This window comes from Aythya fuligula, chromosome 11, assembly GCF_009819795.1.
Source record: "Aythya fuligula isolate bAytFul2 chromosome 11, bAytFul2.pri, whole genome shotgun sequence".
Classification (NCBI taxonomy): Eukaryota; Metazoa; Chordata; class Aves; order Anseriformes; family Anatidae; genus Aythya; species Aythya fuligula.
This window is the reverse complement of record NC_045569.1, coordinates 2,924,437-2,943,390: the sequence shown is the minus strand read 5'-3', so window position 1 is coordinate 2,943,390 and position 18,954 is coordinate 2,924,437. Positions and strand designations below refer to the sequence as shown.

Here is an 18,954-nt window from a genome sequence, read left to right as displayed (position 1 = left end):
TGCTAAGTAGCTTAGGCTTTAATAGCTGTGATTTAAGGTTGCTAGTTACATTCTAATAACAGCTTCTCTGTGAAATCAGACATTTCATGGACATTTGATCCTAGCACCTCTGTGTACACTGTAAAGATAGGAAAAGAAACTACTACAGCAGGAATGACTAAAAAATATGTGTTGCTCTCAAGTGGTATTTTCTTGGTCTTTTCTAAAAACTCAGCTACCTAGTAACTCTCCTTAAAGAAAGGGAGGTCTATTTTGGTTTAATTTGGAAGTTTAAGAAGGAGTGGGCTAGTCACAACCACCTAACACAGAAAAGTTTGTCTTTGTACATATTTTGGCCCCCTGCTCCTCATATTACAGCTTACTAGCTATGGAGATCAAAAAGAAAACTTCCAAAATAACTGAAAGTGAATTTATGCTGCTTGTTGAGGAACTGTGTTTCTTAGAAAGCAGAAACCACCAGGTCTTTGAATATTTCTTTGCAAATGACTCTTACACTCCTGAACTCTGGTAGCATCAGTATAAATCTCACCTTTTCACCCTAATTCAGCCTCACAGATTTTTCATAAGCTATAAATCATTTGGGTATTCTGCCAGTAACTTTTATCTGCTTCTGAAAGAGCAGTAAGTAATGAAATGGCACAGCTCAATAGGCCTTGTAATATACATCCTAGAATAAATGAAGTTTTCAGAAAGACACAATCTAAATATCAGTTTTGCTGCTGAATATGATCTTTCCCTTTCTAGGCTGCTGTCTTGTTAATAAAACAAAACACATTTTTAAAGGAGAATTGTATTTAATTGTTAATAAGCTTTCTTTGCTAGTACTCTGCTTCACTTAAAAGTATCTATTATATGCATGGCAATATTTAATATTGTTAACACATAGGAGGGTTATTTATTTATCTGCCTATCCTTCCAAATGAAGCTTATATCTCTCATATATTACTTCAGATACTTTTTCAATGTCAGCTATATATTATTTTCACAAAGTTGCAGCTCTACATCTTTGCTCAGCAAAGAAATTAAATGGATGCTGAGGAGAAAGCATATGCTTAAGCTTCACTGAAGTTAATACTTTGACAGTGCTTAAAACATCCTTGGATCAGAGTAGAGAACATACATGTACAGAAAAACGTGGCCATGAACATGATATGCCAGAAGGACAGTAGTGTCGAGTGGCAAAGCTCACAGTATTTTAACCTCATAATTTATTTTTTTGAGTAAGTGCCATTGAAATTTTTAACAAAAAGCATTAGTTCAAGTATTTTCCATACTGAAGGCATACTAGTTTCTATAACTAATTTAACCAGTCAAATAACCTGCTACTACCAGATTCACTAATATTCACTCCAGAAAAAGTTGAGGGAAAGTAAAAAGTAAAAAGCAAGAAGCAGAAAACTCTTAATTAGAGGAATAACTTGCTCAAAGTTACTCTTCCTTAACTTTCATCAGTGACTATTATTTCATCTGGTTTTGTGAAGAGTTCTGGTATCTGATATCTGGTATCTGGTATCAGATCTGGTATCTGAAGAGTTGTTTTATCCCTGAAAGTATCTCTTCTTTTTGTTTTCATATCTTGCCCTACTTTTTCTTTTGGTGATGCCTCAGGGTATTAAGTTCTACTGGCCACTTGCTGACTAAGTAGAAAAGTATTGCTTTTCATTGTTTTAAATGTTGCAAGTCAGTTTTACCACCTGTACTGTTGTCGTTGTATCTATCCTAGAAAGAGCACTCACTTGCTTTTTTTTTTTTACTTTAGTACATTTAACAAGGGCTGGCATAAGACAGGTTTCTCTTATTCATCTGTTCTTTGAAGTAAAAATTATATTTTCCTCATCAAACTAACTTTTATATTTCTAAATTATTTTTGTTGTCTGACTTTCCACTGAATACTTTTGTTTAAAGATTTCTAAGAATAATCTATTTCTAGTACTCAGTTCTTCATGTGGTCTGGATTAAATTGAGATTAGAGTACAATGGCATAAAAATAATTTTGGCACATTTTTACCTTTTAGTTTCTCCTGGATCATAGTTCATTAGCTTTTCATCAAAAACAATCAGCGGATAAATGTTTACATCAAGTGTCCCACTGATATTTCTTCCTCTTTTCCTGAATAGTACTTCTTAACTCAGTGGTGCAGTCCATATTATTCTTTCTTATCCTGCATTTTCTAGCAATTAGTACCAACTCCATAAATTATTTGCACCCTTAGTCATCCAAAGTCCCAAACTGGTAGTCCTTACATGAAGGCAGACATATAATTGTTGAACTTGAATTTGTTGTCACAAAAGATATTAATATTTATGAGTGGAATTTTGTTTGCTTAGTAGACATTTTTCAGTAAAGCGCAATAGTTTAGGGTCTATTCACTAAAACCAGATATTTTTGTATGAGCTATAACATAGCTGAAAAATGTTATTTAGTACCAATTGCACGACATAAGTCTGTTCTCTAGAATTTTCCCTCAGTGTTACAATGTTTCTTAAGATTCCATTGTTGTTCTTTGTCAACCTTTCTTGCTATTTTAAGATTGCAGAACAAAATAAATGCTGAAAGATCATTTCAAACAACAGCTGTTTCCTATCTCATCAATCCATCCATGAACATTACCAAATTGTTCCTTTATGATCACCATATAAGCACAAAAAGTTCACAACAAATCAGAGAGGAGTGATAGATGTGTGTACACCTGTGCTGTGGGTTTTATATCCCAGAATGACTGTCAACATTCTGCTTTTCCTTTCTTCTATGGACCGTAACTACCATACAAGAAAAAGTCAACATTCTTTTTTTTTTTTTTTTTTCCCCCAATGTTGGATATATTCTAGAATACTATGTTTGCACAAGAAATATGAGGAAAACCAAAGGGAAAATTTGAGGGACACAAAATATTTTATACATTCAAATTAATGCTTCTTTTTCAGCCATATAAGTCTGCTTGCATCACAATTTAAATCTTACTGAACTAAATAGCACCTGTTTCATTTTTGTTTAAAGTAATTTTCTTTTGCAAAATGTAAGTGAAATCAATAATGGAAAACCACAACATTCGGATTTTACGAGCTATAAGAACAGGATTTTTTCATAAGATTATCCTTGGCAATTCTTGTATGAATTAAAATTCTCTTCATTGAAGATCACATATGTAATTAGTAGGAGTTATATCTACAAGATCAAAATGTGTCTCAGTCATCTATGAGAACTGAAAAAAAAAAACAAATCAGCCTTCAGATTCCAGTGTGGGGTGGATTGCAGGATAAGGAAAAAATGACATTCAAAAACAAGTCTGGAGAAAACAGCTGGAGTTTAAATAACAATAGAATTATTGTGTTCTCAGACTTCTTAACACTTTTATGATCCTCCTTAATCCTGTGGTGATGAAAATGTAACAGGTTGTGCAAAGACTGCTTTCTTTTTCTTTGTTTTACACCTGCTGCTTCATTGGGTTACTGCTAGCTTCTGTGTTAGGAGAAATAGTGAATAATTTTTCCATATACATTTTCACCACATCATTCACCATGTAGAACAGACCTTATTTGTTTATGTCTTTCTTGCATTGGAGTGATTTTATGCCTTTCATTATTTATTTATTTATTCTTGACATTGTTCAAATTTTCTGAGCTAGTCTGCCTCAAGGCTGAGTATATAATGAGTTAATGCAGTAGCATAATGAATGCCAGTGTTTTCGTATATATTTCTATAAATTCTTGATATTCCATTTGTCATTTTGACTTGCCTTTGTCATTAAGCTATCTTTTCATAGAAGTCTCCATAACCACAAGAAGATTTATTTTTCTAGTGGTATTAATGATATTAATAGACAGTCAGCTAATGATATTTTTTTCCTCATGCATTAATTTTTTTCTAGAGACGCAACATTTATCTGCCATTTTATAGCCTGTCCATTTGAAATTGTGAATTTCCATGCAAACTTTTGCAGTTAGCTTTAGTTTTAAGGATCAAAATTAATGATTCACGTGAAGTTCTGAACAGCAGTTGGAGAAGGAAAAATTCAAATAGCATAGCACCTGGCTGCATTTGCAGAAGATAATGACAAACCAGTCTTGTCACTGTGGATCAGGCAGAAAATTCTACTTAATAGAATGGAATAGTTCAAATGGAAGGGACCTTCAAAGATCATCTAGTTCAACTATCAACCACACTCCAGGGCTAACTAAAAGAGCATGTTATTTGAGGGCATTATCCAAATACCTCTTGAACACTGACTGACAGGCATGGGGTATCAACCACCTTGCTAGGAAGCCTTTTCCAGTGTTTGACCACCCTCATGGTAAAGAATTTTTTTCTGATATCCAGTCTGAACCTCCCTTAGTGCAGCTTTGTACCATTAAAGTCCCTGGAAGTTTACGCACAATGAAAGAAATGCTTATGCACTCGGCTTTATTCCTTTTGGTTTCTCTAATGAAGAAAATTTCTAAAACACCTTAAACAAAGATTTCTCAATTATTTAAATGAATTAAACCTCCCATTGAAAACACTTACCATTTCTTCATTGTTTATGGAGGTCCGGATGAGCATGGCCATGGAAATACCAGATTTTCGAGCTGCAAGTGTCTGTTTAAAGCAAATGAAAAACTGTTAAAAATTACACTACTAATTCAAATTGTTGAATCTGATGTAAGGTAAGATGTACTATATTATGCTAATCTAATTGGATTAAAGCGTAACAGCAGGAGTTACAAAAACTTTCATTTAATGTTTTCAGCACACAACTTTTAAGTTTTCAACACATAATGGAAGCAAACTTTCCATCATCATTACTGTTTCTATCAGCAGTGTCTAGCTGAGCTGCCATTTCTAATATAAAATCTGTTATTCAGGGTTTGTGACTCAGTATTTTAAATTACAGGCTGTCACTGGTTTTCCGCTTTGCCAACCAAAAGTTTCACATGGTAAAAGGATAGGCATCCTGCCCTAATTTGGAAGCTCTCTGTGCCTGCAGCAACATGGGAGATCATTTTGCAGCAGTCTTATAGTTCAAGTTGTTGGTCCTGATATTTTTTTTAATTCACTGAGCATTTTTTGAAGTGCAAATATGTATAAAATGCTACTTGCCTTAAATGAAAAAGTCTTTAAGAAGCCTAAAAGTTTTTTCCTCAAAGACACTTAATATTCATTCATATAAGATGCAGTGTGGCCAGCAGGGCTAGGGAGGTGATTGTCCCCCTGTACTCGGCTCTGGTGAGGCCGCACCTTGAGTACTGTGTTCAGTTTTGGGCCCCTCGCTACAAGAAGGACATCGAGGTGCTTGAGCGGGTGCAGAGAAGGGCGATGAGGCTGGTGAGGGGTCTGGAGAACAAGTCCTACGAGGAGCAGCTGAGGGAGCTGGAATTGTTCAGCCTGGAGAAGAGGAGGCTCAGGGGCGACCTTATCGCTCTCTACAGATACCTTAAAGGAGGCTGTAGCGAGGTGGGGGTTGATCTGTTCTCCCACGTGCCTGGTGACAAAACGAGGGGGAATGGGCTAAAGTTGCACCAGGGGAGTTTTAGATTGGATGTTAGGAAGAACTTTACCGAAAGGGTTGTTAGACATTGGAACAGGCTGCCCAGGGAAGTGGTGGAGTCACCGTCCCTGGAGGTCTTTAAAAGAAATTTAGATGTAGAGCTTAGGGATATGGTTTAGTGGAGGACTGTTAGTGTTAGGTCAGAGGTTGGACTCGATGATCTTGAGGTCTCTTCTAACCTAGAAATTCTGTGATTCTGTGATTTGCTGTAGCACAGTACATACAAAAGGACTCAAAATAAAGTAGTTTTTAATGTACAAGAAACAAGGAAATTATCTCTTCCTATCTGCCATATATGTCTAATTTAAATGGGTCCCTGAGAATTAATTAGAGGGTATAATGATTAAAAGTTAAAAGACTCTAGGAAAACAAGTTCTATGTGCTTCCCAAATAATATCTCTGAATATCACTTTTGCTATCAGTAATCCCTTTTGTCTGACAGAAATAAGTTAAAATTTATTCCAATTTACCAAATATTAACCATAAAAATAATAAGCAAATATTCCTATATTTTACCTGCAAAATTGGGCCCACAAATCCTTCCCCCTTCTCTAAGTCATTCCAAGTCTGTCTTTATACTTGTACTGTATCTGTTATTCCCTAAACCAGCTTCTTTGTCATACATTGCTGCCCTCACAGTCTAGCAGCGTAAGGTTGATCAGTTGTGCCACCACCACCCACTGACCATTAAATCTGTTGTTGCCTTTGTTGTGAGGATATAGATTTTCACCTTGCTGTGAAACCGGGTCTCTGTAGTCCACCATTATACAGCTATTACAGCAGAAGTTTCAATGACATTTTACATATTACAATCTCAACTTTGGTAAATACATATTGGGTCAGAATCAATTTGGGCTCATTTTGGGCAGAGGAGCTGAGTCATTAGTCTTTTGATGGAATGAGAATTCCAATTTCTTCCCACTTAATAATCATAAACAATGACATAATTTAAATAGATTTTTGTATTTACAGATATTAAGGTTGTTCATTTTACTTTTAATTTTTTACTTTCTCCTGAGAGCACACCAATTCAATTTTCAATGTTTCCTGTAATAACTAATAAACTTGCAGACAAACATAAAATTATTAATCTTATGAAACCAAGTACAGGGTAAAAAATCATCCTTGGAACAGAATGATTTGATTTGATTTGTCATTGTCCATTACAGTTAATGTGGGATGCAAAGAACCCCCTTTCTTCTTTTAAACTCTCAACAATTTCCCAAGCCTATGACATTAAATTGCTATCAGTTTTCCTGATTATTTTCTGATTCCCATTATTAGGGATTAAAGATTTTTGTTTGCTTCTCTGTAACCATGAATTGCTTTGATTTCTGTAAATACGGAAAATCCCATTGTTTTATGCCAGTGAGTGGTAAAGTAAAACGGAAGAGAACCCAGCTTTTGCTTTTTGCTTTTGCTTTTTCAAGCTTTCTGTGACAAAACTGTATGCTACTGGAACCACATATCAAAGTGATAAATGGTAAGCAAAATAAGAACATCAAGAAGAAAAGTAAATTTTCATAATCAGTAGAACTATAGGTTAAAAATATTCACATTAAATACACTTATCTTCTGATCCCTCTTGAAGCATATATCTCAAAGTCTTGGAAAGTAGCCATTTATATGCAGTATATTACTTTTATAGTTTTGACCTCTAATCTTCATGTCTGTTATACTTAGAAAGTGGTTTGATCCTTTTAATTCTAAAAAACACAGACCAAGACACCAAGACATAGAGCATGTGTGGACTATTTATCAGGACAGGAGTACAAGGAGGATAAGAACATTAACCTTGATTGTAGTGTAGTGAATGATACCATGTTCTGTCCTCCAGCAATCTATCAGTCAATGCACAGGAGTCTGCAGGAGAACTACAGTTACATGCTACTGGTATAAGTCAATGAACAGATACTATTTCTGGTGAGAAAAAGCAAAGTAGGGAAACAATTTTGACTTTGCCGTGTGTCCTTGAGACACACATCTCCAAGGTTTATGCCTGGAATCACATTATTTGCCATTTTGCTCTTTAATCAGAAATGTGTCTAAAATCACAGTACAGTGTCCTATTTGCAATAGCAAAGACTAATAGGAAACAGATAATTAGGCTGTTCTTCATAAACTGTTTTATCATTTTGGGACACAATAGAAGAAAGTGATATCTAGAGGGATTTGTGAGAAACCAATGAAGTTAACAGCCATTATAGATTAAATTTACTGGACTGTCTCCATTTATATATTACTGTCAGAATAAACTGCATCTTCAAGAGAAAACACATAAATAAAATGTTTCTATTCTGAAATACTGTAGCTGGTAATAATTCAACAGCTTGAAGCATTGAATAAACAGATCAATGTCTTTTCTTAAAGATGAAGCAAGAAGGAGAGAGTACATTTCAAGGAGGAGTGGAAAGATACTGCTAGACTCATTTATGGAAAACAAGGTGACTGGTTATGAATGTAGCAAGAAAACATTTTCCCCTACTGTCTTTTTTATTTTATTATTTTATTTCTCCTAAGTACTAGCAAGGATGAAAGGTAATTGCAGCTAACCATTTGAAGCCTGCAGGGAGGAGGTCCAGATTGCCAGAGCATCAGAACAGGGTGAGAAACATTGCTTACCTTTAACAGGAGACAAAAATTGTCCAGCAGTTTATAGTTGCTTACCCTAACAGATTGACATTTAGATACTATCTCATGTCTATTATTATATGGGAATTTGAGCCGAAGAGTGTAAAAGGCCTCTCTGTAGATATTACTGCATCATGAGCGTATTGCCAAAAGGTTATAAAAAAAACCAACATGGAGTGATAAAGCAGAACATAACCTATCTAATTTTTAAATGTTCTTCCAAATCCCTGACATAGGATTTAAAATAGCTTACTGTCCTTTGTTCTCAAGTCCTTTTATACCCCCTAATAACTTGTAACTACACTATCCCATCTATTACCTCCAAATTTGCCTTGACAGCTTAAATAAATAAATTAATATAATTAGAAATCATTCTAGCAAAATCAATGAAATTGTAAGCATAATCACAAAAGGATTAAATTCAAGCTACAATTAAGTGAAAAATTTTGTGGGTGAAAAACAAGCCACCTGCTACAATGGAATAAAAGAAAGCTGTGTTTTGAGCAGCTAAAGTGGAAGGCAGTAAGAATCAGGTAAGCTAGCATTCTACAATTGCTCATGAATGCTGACTGTGGCATGCAATACTCATTCCCCTGTTTTATGACAGTTTCAATTTTGTGGATCATCTTTTCCTTCATATTTTTCTTAATATTTTTTTTAATAATATTTGTTACTGCTTTATAAATACTATTATTTTTAAAAGGTAATTAAAAAGTTTTTCACTGGAGGAGATCCTGATAAAAAATTAATTTTCTACATTTAAAAGCTGCACTATTTCAGAACTATTTCTGTTAGAACAAATATAGGTAATTTGTCACTTTAAGGATCTAGTCTTCAGTATTTAGAAATGGATTTCTACTCTGGTGCTGTGTGGGGCTGGAGGGGGAGGAAAAAAAAAATCACTTGAAGGGAAACAAGGTATTGTTTGCCACCCAGGGAATTACTTACCCCCTTTTCCATAATTTTCCTATTAAAAAAATTGATGTCTAATCCTAAAATGTTCAACACAACTGCACTATTAGGCCCAGAAAAATATTTATAAAGGAAATGGCAACTCAGCTGAACTACCAAATGATTACCGGTCAGCACTGTAATAACATTTCCTTCATATTTGTTTTCATAGCACAGACACAAGAGCATGCCTTGTCCATTCTGTCATATCTTTCTGAATATTAACATTAGTCAGAAATGGCATGAAAAGCAATAAAGACAAACAAGTTCATCAAAACCTTCCTAATGTGCCTACAACTAATTTTTAATTCCTGGAACACATCATAAGCATTAAAATAACAGAATGAAATTATATTATTATGATTGCCATTCCGTAGAATTAAAAGAAAAAAAAAAAACAAAAAACAAACACCAAGAAACTCACAGATTTACAACTGTTATTTTTATTATTCATATATTAAATTGATATTATGGATATTAAAATATTTAATTCATTTTGACTATTAAAATTAATTAGTTAAGAAAATGTTCTGCAAACACCAGGTTTATTGCAAATAGTTAAAATATTTAATTTTTATCAAATAAGCATTCTGGAAATATACAAACTCCAAGAATTCTGCAGTTACAATTTACACGAGTGCCTTCAATCTTAAAAGAGTATAAACTACTTTAATTGAGTTTTAGTCTCTGCTTCTGCTTTAGCTTCTGCTGTGGAGACATTTACATAAATAAAAGTATCAGTGGATTATAATTTTAGCTGACATGGGCATTTTCTTCTGGTGTGTTCAACAGCAACCAAGATTCACAAATTCTTGTGCTGTTATGATCAAATGATAGAGCCAAGTAAAAATGAATAATCAGAAAAAGATATTTGCCTAATTACAGTGATTAAACTCTATAAAGTCACCTTTAAATCGAAAGAAACCAGGAATTTTCTAGTTTTCAAAACATTTGAAATGGCATTAGAAGCAAAGATTAAAGCATAATGAGATGGAAGAATAGAGTTAGCTACCTTTGTCTATGACTGGAGAGACCACACCCCTATATGGTAATCATGAGTTGGTTCATATAACTTCCACTACAGTTATTATTATTCCTCTGTCTGGTTGAACTGAGATTTATTTATTTATTTATTTATTTATTTATTAAATAGAAGTCAGTGATTACATTAGCAAGTGCACTATTTATTCATTTATTTTATTTATTTATTTTTCCCCTGGTTCACTATCAAATGCAGGTAAATTTTAGCTCTCTGTATTGTTATTCAAACCTGCCTGAATGATTACTTTCATCATCTTTCCATCTTATAAGGTATATTTTACTAGAACTCTAACAATGACTCGTAGTGAAACTCGTGAATTCAATAAAGAGAACTGTTGCTGTAGATGGATTTTGGCTGCCTTATCCTCTTCTAATGACTCAATCCAATAATACGCAAGGAAAGTAGAATTTAGTATATTAGGAGAGGGAAAACTGGTAAGGCTGCTAATGTTATTATTAAAAAATATATTTTTGCACTACTCTGGGGCACAAAAGGACATCACAGGATACATAACATGACAATATTAAGGAAATGTCACAGCATTATCTTGTTAATATTTAAGGAATACACAAATGTCTAGGCAAGCAGTTACAGTTTTTTAAAATATTAGCCAGCAATATCAGGACACTGGGTAGTCCTAAGACTTAGTGGGAGTCACTGCCTACTCAACAATATCTCATTTGGAATAGATACTTTAAGTAAAATGTTAGGTCTTAATATTTCTTAGTGTTCATTTTAAATGAAAATTAGATTTTCCAAAATATGAAGTTATGGAAACAAAAGGGAGTCAAAGATACCATCTTAAGAAATTGTATATTATTTTGATAAAACTGAGGTAACATGCTGAAAACATGCAAACTAATGCAGAGAAATGGAAGTACAAAGTGATTGGGAATAAAAGGAGGGACCCTTTACTGACACTAAAATCAATGGAAAGAGAAAATATTTCCATGTGTCATTGATTAGTTATCAGGTAAGATTACACCATAGTACATAGGAGGCTTCAATTGCTTTGGGAAATCTATCTCTTGCAACAGAGATCAAATAATTCAAGCTGGTTGAAATGCTTATTCAAAGCAGGGAACAATTCCAACCCCTCATTATCTAGGTATCTTCTAAGGTTGTTCAATTCCATATGGGAACATCACGATTGAGTCCTAAACAATCTTTTTTTCATCATTAGAAAGAAGAATATTTGGAATACATAAGTTTTTTACATTTTTTTCCCCTAATGATTTTGGCATATATGATATGAAGGAGAAGACATTTACAGAATCCATAACTTAATTTAGGATTAAATTCTTGGTCATAAAACAGTTTTTCTGTTTTGCAATGAAAGGCCAGCATAAATTGGGACATTCATTAAATACCTGAGGCTTATAATAAACATTTTAGAACATTAAGCAATAGAAAAGCACTTACCATAGCCTGAAAAATCCAGCCGCAATATGAAAGAGAGAATGTTAATAATTTGTCAGATTTATTAAAAAGATATCAAACAGTATCTATTTCACTGTCAAAAGAAACTAGCAATCATTTCAACTAGTAGTATTTCTGTTTGTGAAACAGCCATATAAGTAAATATAAAAAACATCATTTTCAGTCTATCGGATCCTAGAAGGACTTGAGAATTAAATTTCTGATTTAAATGAGGTATTTTTGAATCAATCTAATAAAAGCTCAGAGCTCAAAGGAGATTGCTTAGAATGCACAAGCCTTCATATACAAATAATATTTCAAAGATGATGGGGACCTACACCATAAGTCTGAAATAAATTCCTCATATCTTGGTAAAATTGTTTTAGATTTACGGCTGCAGAACTGAGATGTAATATAAGTTACTATTTAAAAAAGCATACAGTTAAAAAGTTATTGTTAAGAGTCAAGCTATATGTTTATAACGATTAAATTCCAGAATAAATTTCAATTGAGATATTCAGATTTACCTAACTTTAATTCCTACTTGTTAAAGCTAGAATTATTTCATGAGGAGTTATCCCTAAATGACTGGATACAAATGTGGTAATCATTACCTTTGACATATTTGAATATTAAAATGCAAGTTTTATTCTATCCTTTCAGAAAGTGAATGTTCTTTTTTGTTTCATTCTGATAATGTATCATGTTTTTTAAAGAAAGGGATTGTTAGGATTCTGATGGTTTTAGCTTATACTAAGAAACATCTATCTGTAAATAACTCCAATGATTAAGGATAAAGCAAAGTTCTATATATTATGTGTAAATGAATAACAATATGGCTGTAAATTATACTTGTGTAATACAATGTACCATAGATTGGCTGCTGTCAAAAAGTTTGTTTTAATGACTGCAGGCTCTACTACATTATAAATTGCAACTTTCAATTTATTTTAGAAGGAATTCTAACCTAAAACTGTTGTTATGTTTTCTAGTTGTGATGCATTTATAGTGTCATATATATCATGATATAATAACTGAGCAGAGTGGCCAAGAAGACACTGAGTGATAACTTGGTTAAGGCTGATCTTTTGAAGACAACTATATTAATTTACTTGGGCTGACTCCCCTTGACTCAGTCTTCAGAGAGAAACTGGTTTTGGGGCTCGCTACCACCAGAGACTAAACATGTATTTTATTGAATTATGACTTCTGAACTTAAATTTTAATATTTAGTTTTACTTTTGAGATTCTACTTAATCTCACTTATAGTGGAAGTCAGAATAAATCTCAAAGGAACTTCCATTCCTTTCAAATTCTGAAATTTATTTGCCCAAATTGTTATTACCCATGACTGCTAAAATATCACACTTTGTAGTGAAAGTATGTTAAAATCTTGGAAACATGCATATTGAAGTCAATGTTATTTTTCTAAAAACATTTTTTCTGGTATCATGATAAATCAATTCAGTCAGTATCCCAAGCACTCAAGAACACCTGTTTTCATAAGCTAGTTCAACATGCACATTATTTGATTCCACAAATAATATCTAAATATTCATTGAGATATTCAGATTTACCTGGTGTATTATAAGAACTGTATCATTGGCTTTTACTGGTCACAAACCATTCTATTGAGATACTTTTTCCTCCCATAAAATAATTAATTGTAGACAAATTATCATTCACATGTACAATTACTTGGCTCTGGTGAGGCCGCACCTCGAGTACTGCGTTCAGTTTTGGGCCCCTCGCTACAAGAAGGACATCGAGGTGCTTGAGCGAGTACAGAGAAGGGCGATGAAGCTGGTGAGGGGTCTGGAGAACAAGTCTTATGAGGAGCGGCTGAGGGAGCTGGGCTTGTTCAGCCTGGAGAAGAGGAGGCTCAGGGGCAACCCTATTGCTCTCTACAGGTACCTTAACGGAGGCTGTAGCGAGGTGGGGGTTGGCCTGTTCTCCCATGTGCCTGGTGACAGGACGAGGGGGAATGGGCTAAAGTTGCACCAGGGGATGTTTAGGTTGGATATTAGGAAGAACTTTACCGAAAGGGTTGTTAGGCTCAGGCAAGTGGTGGAGTCGCCATCTCTGGAGGTCTTTAAAAGACATTTAGATTTAGAGCTTAGTGTTACGGTTTAGTGGAGGACTTGTTAGTGTTAGGTCAGAGGTTGGACTAGGTGACCTTGGAGGTCCCTTCCAACCTAGATGATTCTGTGATTCTGTAATTACAATACTAGTTAAAAGAAAGATCCAAACAGCTGACTAATGAATCAACACTTTCATGCTGTCAGAAACAACTTACCACATCTCGAACAATTGGAAAAGATTTCTTTCTGCGCAGGTCTGGCATGCTATCAATTCCGTATAGCCCACAGCCAGCTCTGTAGGAGATGAAATGGTAAATAAAATAAAATAAAAATCTGTGGCTTACAAGCTTGCACTCTTTAGAACTGCTTACAATATCTGTGTTTACAGTTAACATAAAAATTAGCAGTCATCACAATCATCAGCTAAAGAATGTAAGCTCTCTGATTATTATGAAAAAGTAATGAGTGTTCTTGGTTTGCCTGTATGTTTTACCCTGGCATTCTCTCAAAGCAGAGAAAAGTAGCAAAGTAGCTGAAACATTGCCTAATACCTCCTAACACTTTTTTTTTTTTTTTTAATATATCATGGATTTGAAAGGTGTAATGGTAGCTTTCCATCCAGAAGACTTGTAAATTTGTAGTTGAGATATACAGCAACATTTTACAGGATATGTTGTTGTTTTATGTTTGGCATAAGAGTTATAATTCTAACTAGACACATAATCAGATCCTGCTATATCATTTTTCAAGATCCAACATTTTCCCTGCCAAAATCCTTTGGTTTGGTACTGTCTCAAATACCTTTTCAGTTGTTCTTTTATTTCTCTCTTTCTCAACACATAAACCAAGAAGTTTTGCAGCAAATATCTTCACATCTTCAATTTCTCATTCTGTTTATATACAGTTATGGATGGAAAGGAAATGTAACTGAAATTAGTGATAGAATTTTCACTTCCTTCAGAAAGGTCAGTACTTCATCCTAAATTTCTTCTCCTGTCTTGAGGATTAAAACCCTCCCAATAGTAGAGTTGACAAATTCTTTATTTCTTCAACTCAAGACTGTGGCCAATGATTCCTGTTGGATATAATAGATGTTACAGTCCCACAGCTGCAGCTAAATAGAGTAGGAATTATGAATCAGAAATATTGGCTGCCAGAATTTAGAGCCTGACATATTGATAAAAACTGAAATCAGTGTTGGATTAGTATACTAGTATGATAGACTGTAAACTGTTCAGGGACAGAAATATCTGCTACTCTACTACTATTACCTTCAAACTGCATCAACACAAGCTGACAGAACTCCTAAATTGGAAATCCAAATGATTTTAGTGGAGAAAAATACATTAATAGATGTTAGAAAGAAGAACACTAACTTTGACTTGAGTAATCTCTGAATACAAACTGTTGGGAGACTAGGAGAGTATTCTAAGGAAATATCAGTTTATGCTATACTTGCTTTTTTTCTTAGAATTTCCAGCTTATCTGCTTTTGACTACTGTCAGGAAGAGCAGGATACTGGGCTAGATGGACCTTTGGTCAGAAGCTGCATTGTTGTTCTTTGTATGGTGTATTTGCTTGTTTGTTTTTAAGTCAAAATATACCATAAATTTTCACTCTCACATAGAATAAAATGGGTTTCTATTTGGTCCCAGTACTATTCCACAGGATTCTGGAAGAAATTGGCACAGCAATAGACTAGCAATATTTATTGATGTGCTTTACTTTCAACAGATAAAATTAAGCACGTTTGCTCCCTTGCAGTTTGCTTAATAGGAGCCTTGAAAAGTTCAGCTTCTGCAAATATTAACTGAACTGAAAGATTAGAGGAAAGACACTGAGAAGAAAAGTAAGATGACATCATTTAATATAAACTTTTGGGGATATTTGCTCACCTTCCATTCAATATTTCCAAAAATGTTAAGTTCTAATCAAACTTCATCTTTATTTTGTGCTTCCTCTGCACCACCCATTCCATGTACTACCACTTTGACAATACAGCCTTATGACAGGACTTCTGGGAAAGCTGGCAGGATCAATGAATATCTATAATCTAATATAAGAGAGAATTGGGACTGTGGTGCCCAGAAAGACTCCACTCAGTTTACATACTGGTCATCCTGCTATTAACTCTTCTGTGTTTGGAGGTTTCTAGAACATGTATATGTTCTATGACATGTTATTATGGACAGATCCATATTCTGATCTGCAGAGGAATGCGGGTGCCTTCTTTTCAAATTCCTGTCTCGAAGAAATGTTATGCACAAGCACAGCTACACTGTAAAACAGTGATGAAATGAACAGAGAAAATCTACCAGATCCACCAAATCTACATAGTGAACAAAATAGAAATAGAAATAAAAAATGCAAAAGGAGTTAAGAAGATATCCTTAATATTAAAGGGATTATTATTATTAATTATATATATATTTTTAAGAGAACAAAGCTGGAATAAAAAATAAACTTATAAAACACAAAGTGTAAACAAATATTTGGGGCAAAACCAATAGGTATCATGACATGGATATAATCTGTGCTGTGGATGTGAGAGATCAATTAGCATCAAGGGAATTGTTAACTGTCAAAACTAATACCAGAAAGTAATGAGTCAGAAAATACTGCTGCACTCTCCAGTCCCTGAGATTGTGTTAGTCTGATGAAGCACTCGTCATAGCTGCCAAACACTAAAGCTCAAAAGTTAGATGTTACACGTTTGGCTCTGTTGACACACAGGTAAATTCCATAGAGGAAACAAATTCCTTTTCTCATATCCTGTAATAAATAAAGACTCTCTGAGCATTGTTTCACATGTGAATTTTTAAAGACTAAACCTTTTTAAAAGACTGGCAGATAACATCCATGATCATGTATACATTCACTTAATCGTTTTAGTCCAAAATACATGGAAGGTCCTCTATAAAAATTTCCTAATATTAACATTGAGACATGCAAGATCTGATCCCCACAAATCTACGGGCTTAACTCAAAAATCTATGGAGTCAAGAATTTTTCTCCACAAATTCAAATAGGATTGAGATTAAACTCTATAAGCTCCATATATAGCTCTCCCAACACCATCAACCAGTTAGAATTCAAAGATCTTTCCTCTATGAGTATCAATAACTTAGTAATCTATTTCACATGGTGCCAAACTTAGATGATGAAAATACGTCTTTCAAATAAATTCTACATGTATTAAAGTGTCTCCATAAATTATATCATATCATAACATTAGTTTAAAACTAACAAACTAATTTCACAATCATATCACAAAGCAACTAGTTTCACATAGCTGGTAAGAGACTAAATTATATTTCTTAGCAGAAGAACTTTTGGTCTTCAAAAGCATTTCTGTTCTTTAGCAAAATCTTGCTTGACAATGAATTTTTAAATTTTATCTTGCAAAGAAAATAATATATATAGTTTACATATATATAGTTTATAACATGGTTCCAAAATAAAGATGAACTGATGCTTCCATCCTTAAGTTGTATATTGTTACAAACAAACCGACCAACTAGCAGAGACTTGGTAATGGATTAAATTACCTGACCCTAAGCAAGCCAATCAAGCTCAAACCCTTTACATTACACTTATGTGGTGTTCTGTGGGTAATGCTCTGATTACAGATGAGAGTTTCCTATTATAGAGGCTAACTGATGTTTTTCCTAGGGATATGAGCTGCTATTAAGATACATGATGCTTATATATGACCCATACTGATCAAAACAAATTAAAGATAAGTGCCACAAGGCACAAGACAACAGAAAGGTAGAGTTTTAGAGTTTTCTAGAGTTCTACCAAGTTAAGACTTGCCTACTACAGAAATATTATTATTATTTATATTTATTTTTAACTAAACTGGGAGCTGGGGAATTCCTAGGTTCAAAATGTCACCCAAGAGATGGGAGAATAAATGAATTCATTGCCAGTATTCTCCAGCAAGGGAGAATCCAGTCCTGGTAGGGTTTTCTAGAGAGAATTGGAACTGTCTTACACTTACATTTGGTGTCACAAAACATTTTAAGATAATTCAGATCATGCCGGTCTATACTTAAATTATGAAGAAAAATTCTCTCCAGAGATAACTGGATACTTGAGTTGTCAATTAGATTTTAAAATAAGTCACATGAAAAAAACATTAGAATAGATCCTTTCCACTTAATCACAGCAGCAACAATACCCTATTTAGTCTGAAGCTGCCAGTGTTCATCAGGTCCGCACTGTCCAGAGAAGTGAAATTATTCTTTCTTCCTTATTACAGGTAAACATAGGATTTGAAAGCTATAATCAAAACATCTAAAGCAAACCCTTATGAAAACAATAATATCTTCCAATAAAACCTGATTTTACTTCTAGACTGGCAATCTAGTTTAGTAATTCAGATGCAACTTCCAGTAGTAAAACATGCAATCATTTCTGCTGTGTAACTGGTAGGCAGCCTGCATGGGAAAGAGCGTGATGTGTGTGTATGTATATACACATACCTTTTTTGGTACCTCAAATACATTTTCCTTTCAGCCCATATTTTTACACAAAATAAACAAACACACACACACAAACAAACCAGATCCTTTACTAAGCTATTCAAAACTCTCTGTTTGGAAACTATCATTCTTGGCATGATATCCCCTACAGCCTACCTGATAGACTTAATTGTCCAAAAGAAGATATGAGAATATGGGGAGAATGGAACTACACCACACATCTTGACTAGCATTTTGATTCACTTCATATTTACTAATTTGCTCTCAGAGACAGTAATTCTTGCTCATTTCCATTAATATTCATAAGCCATAAAAAAGTGATATGAAGCTGTACTGTACTAAGCAGCATAGACAACATTCAGCTGAGTATCTTGTCTCAGCTGAGACACAGAAATTCCCATTGCAAAAGCTGTATCTGTTGGTGGAGTGGAAATTCAGTGACGGTAAAAATGTAAACTTTAGGATTCAGCTTTCTTAAGTTTTCTTGCTAAGCAACATTTTTAGCAACATGGATAAATTTTCATAATTACAGTTATGAAATAGTAATTTCTAGAGTCACAAGATAAATATAGTTCCTTTTATTTTTTATTTATTTTATTTTTATTTTTAAGAATCTCTGGCTTTGAAAACTATATTGTTAATCTTCACAACCTGTGGAGTTATATTTTGAAATATATTTCATTAATTATAGAGAGCAGGGAAGATTATTTTATTTTTTTGTCACTTTTTCCCAAAATAGTCCTTAATATTCAAATTCAAATTCCAGAGAAGAAACAAGCAAGCTGTTTTCTGTTAGTGCAAAGATATATAATGCCTTG

General features: G+C 33.9%; 1 protein-coding gene across 2 annotated transcripts in view; it reads right to left on the bottom strand.

Annotated features, from left to right (window-relative positions):
* Positions 1–18,954, bottom strand: part of UNC13C (unc-13 homolog C) — a 155,064-nt gene that overhangs the window by 103,118 nt on the left and 32,992 nt on the right. For both annotated transcript variants that reach the window (XM_032194741.1, XM_032194742.1), the window contains exons 4-6: positions 13,865–13,943; positions 11,572–11,577; positions 4,505–4,576 (exon numbers count right to left, since the gene is read on the bottom strand). In XM_032194741.1, the coding sequence (XP_032050632.1) occupies positions 4,505–4,576; positions 11,572–11,577; positions 13,865–13,943 (157 nt within the window). The remainder of the gene's footprint in view (positions 1–4,504; positions 4,577–11,571; positions 11,578–13,864; positions 13,944–18,954) is intronic.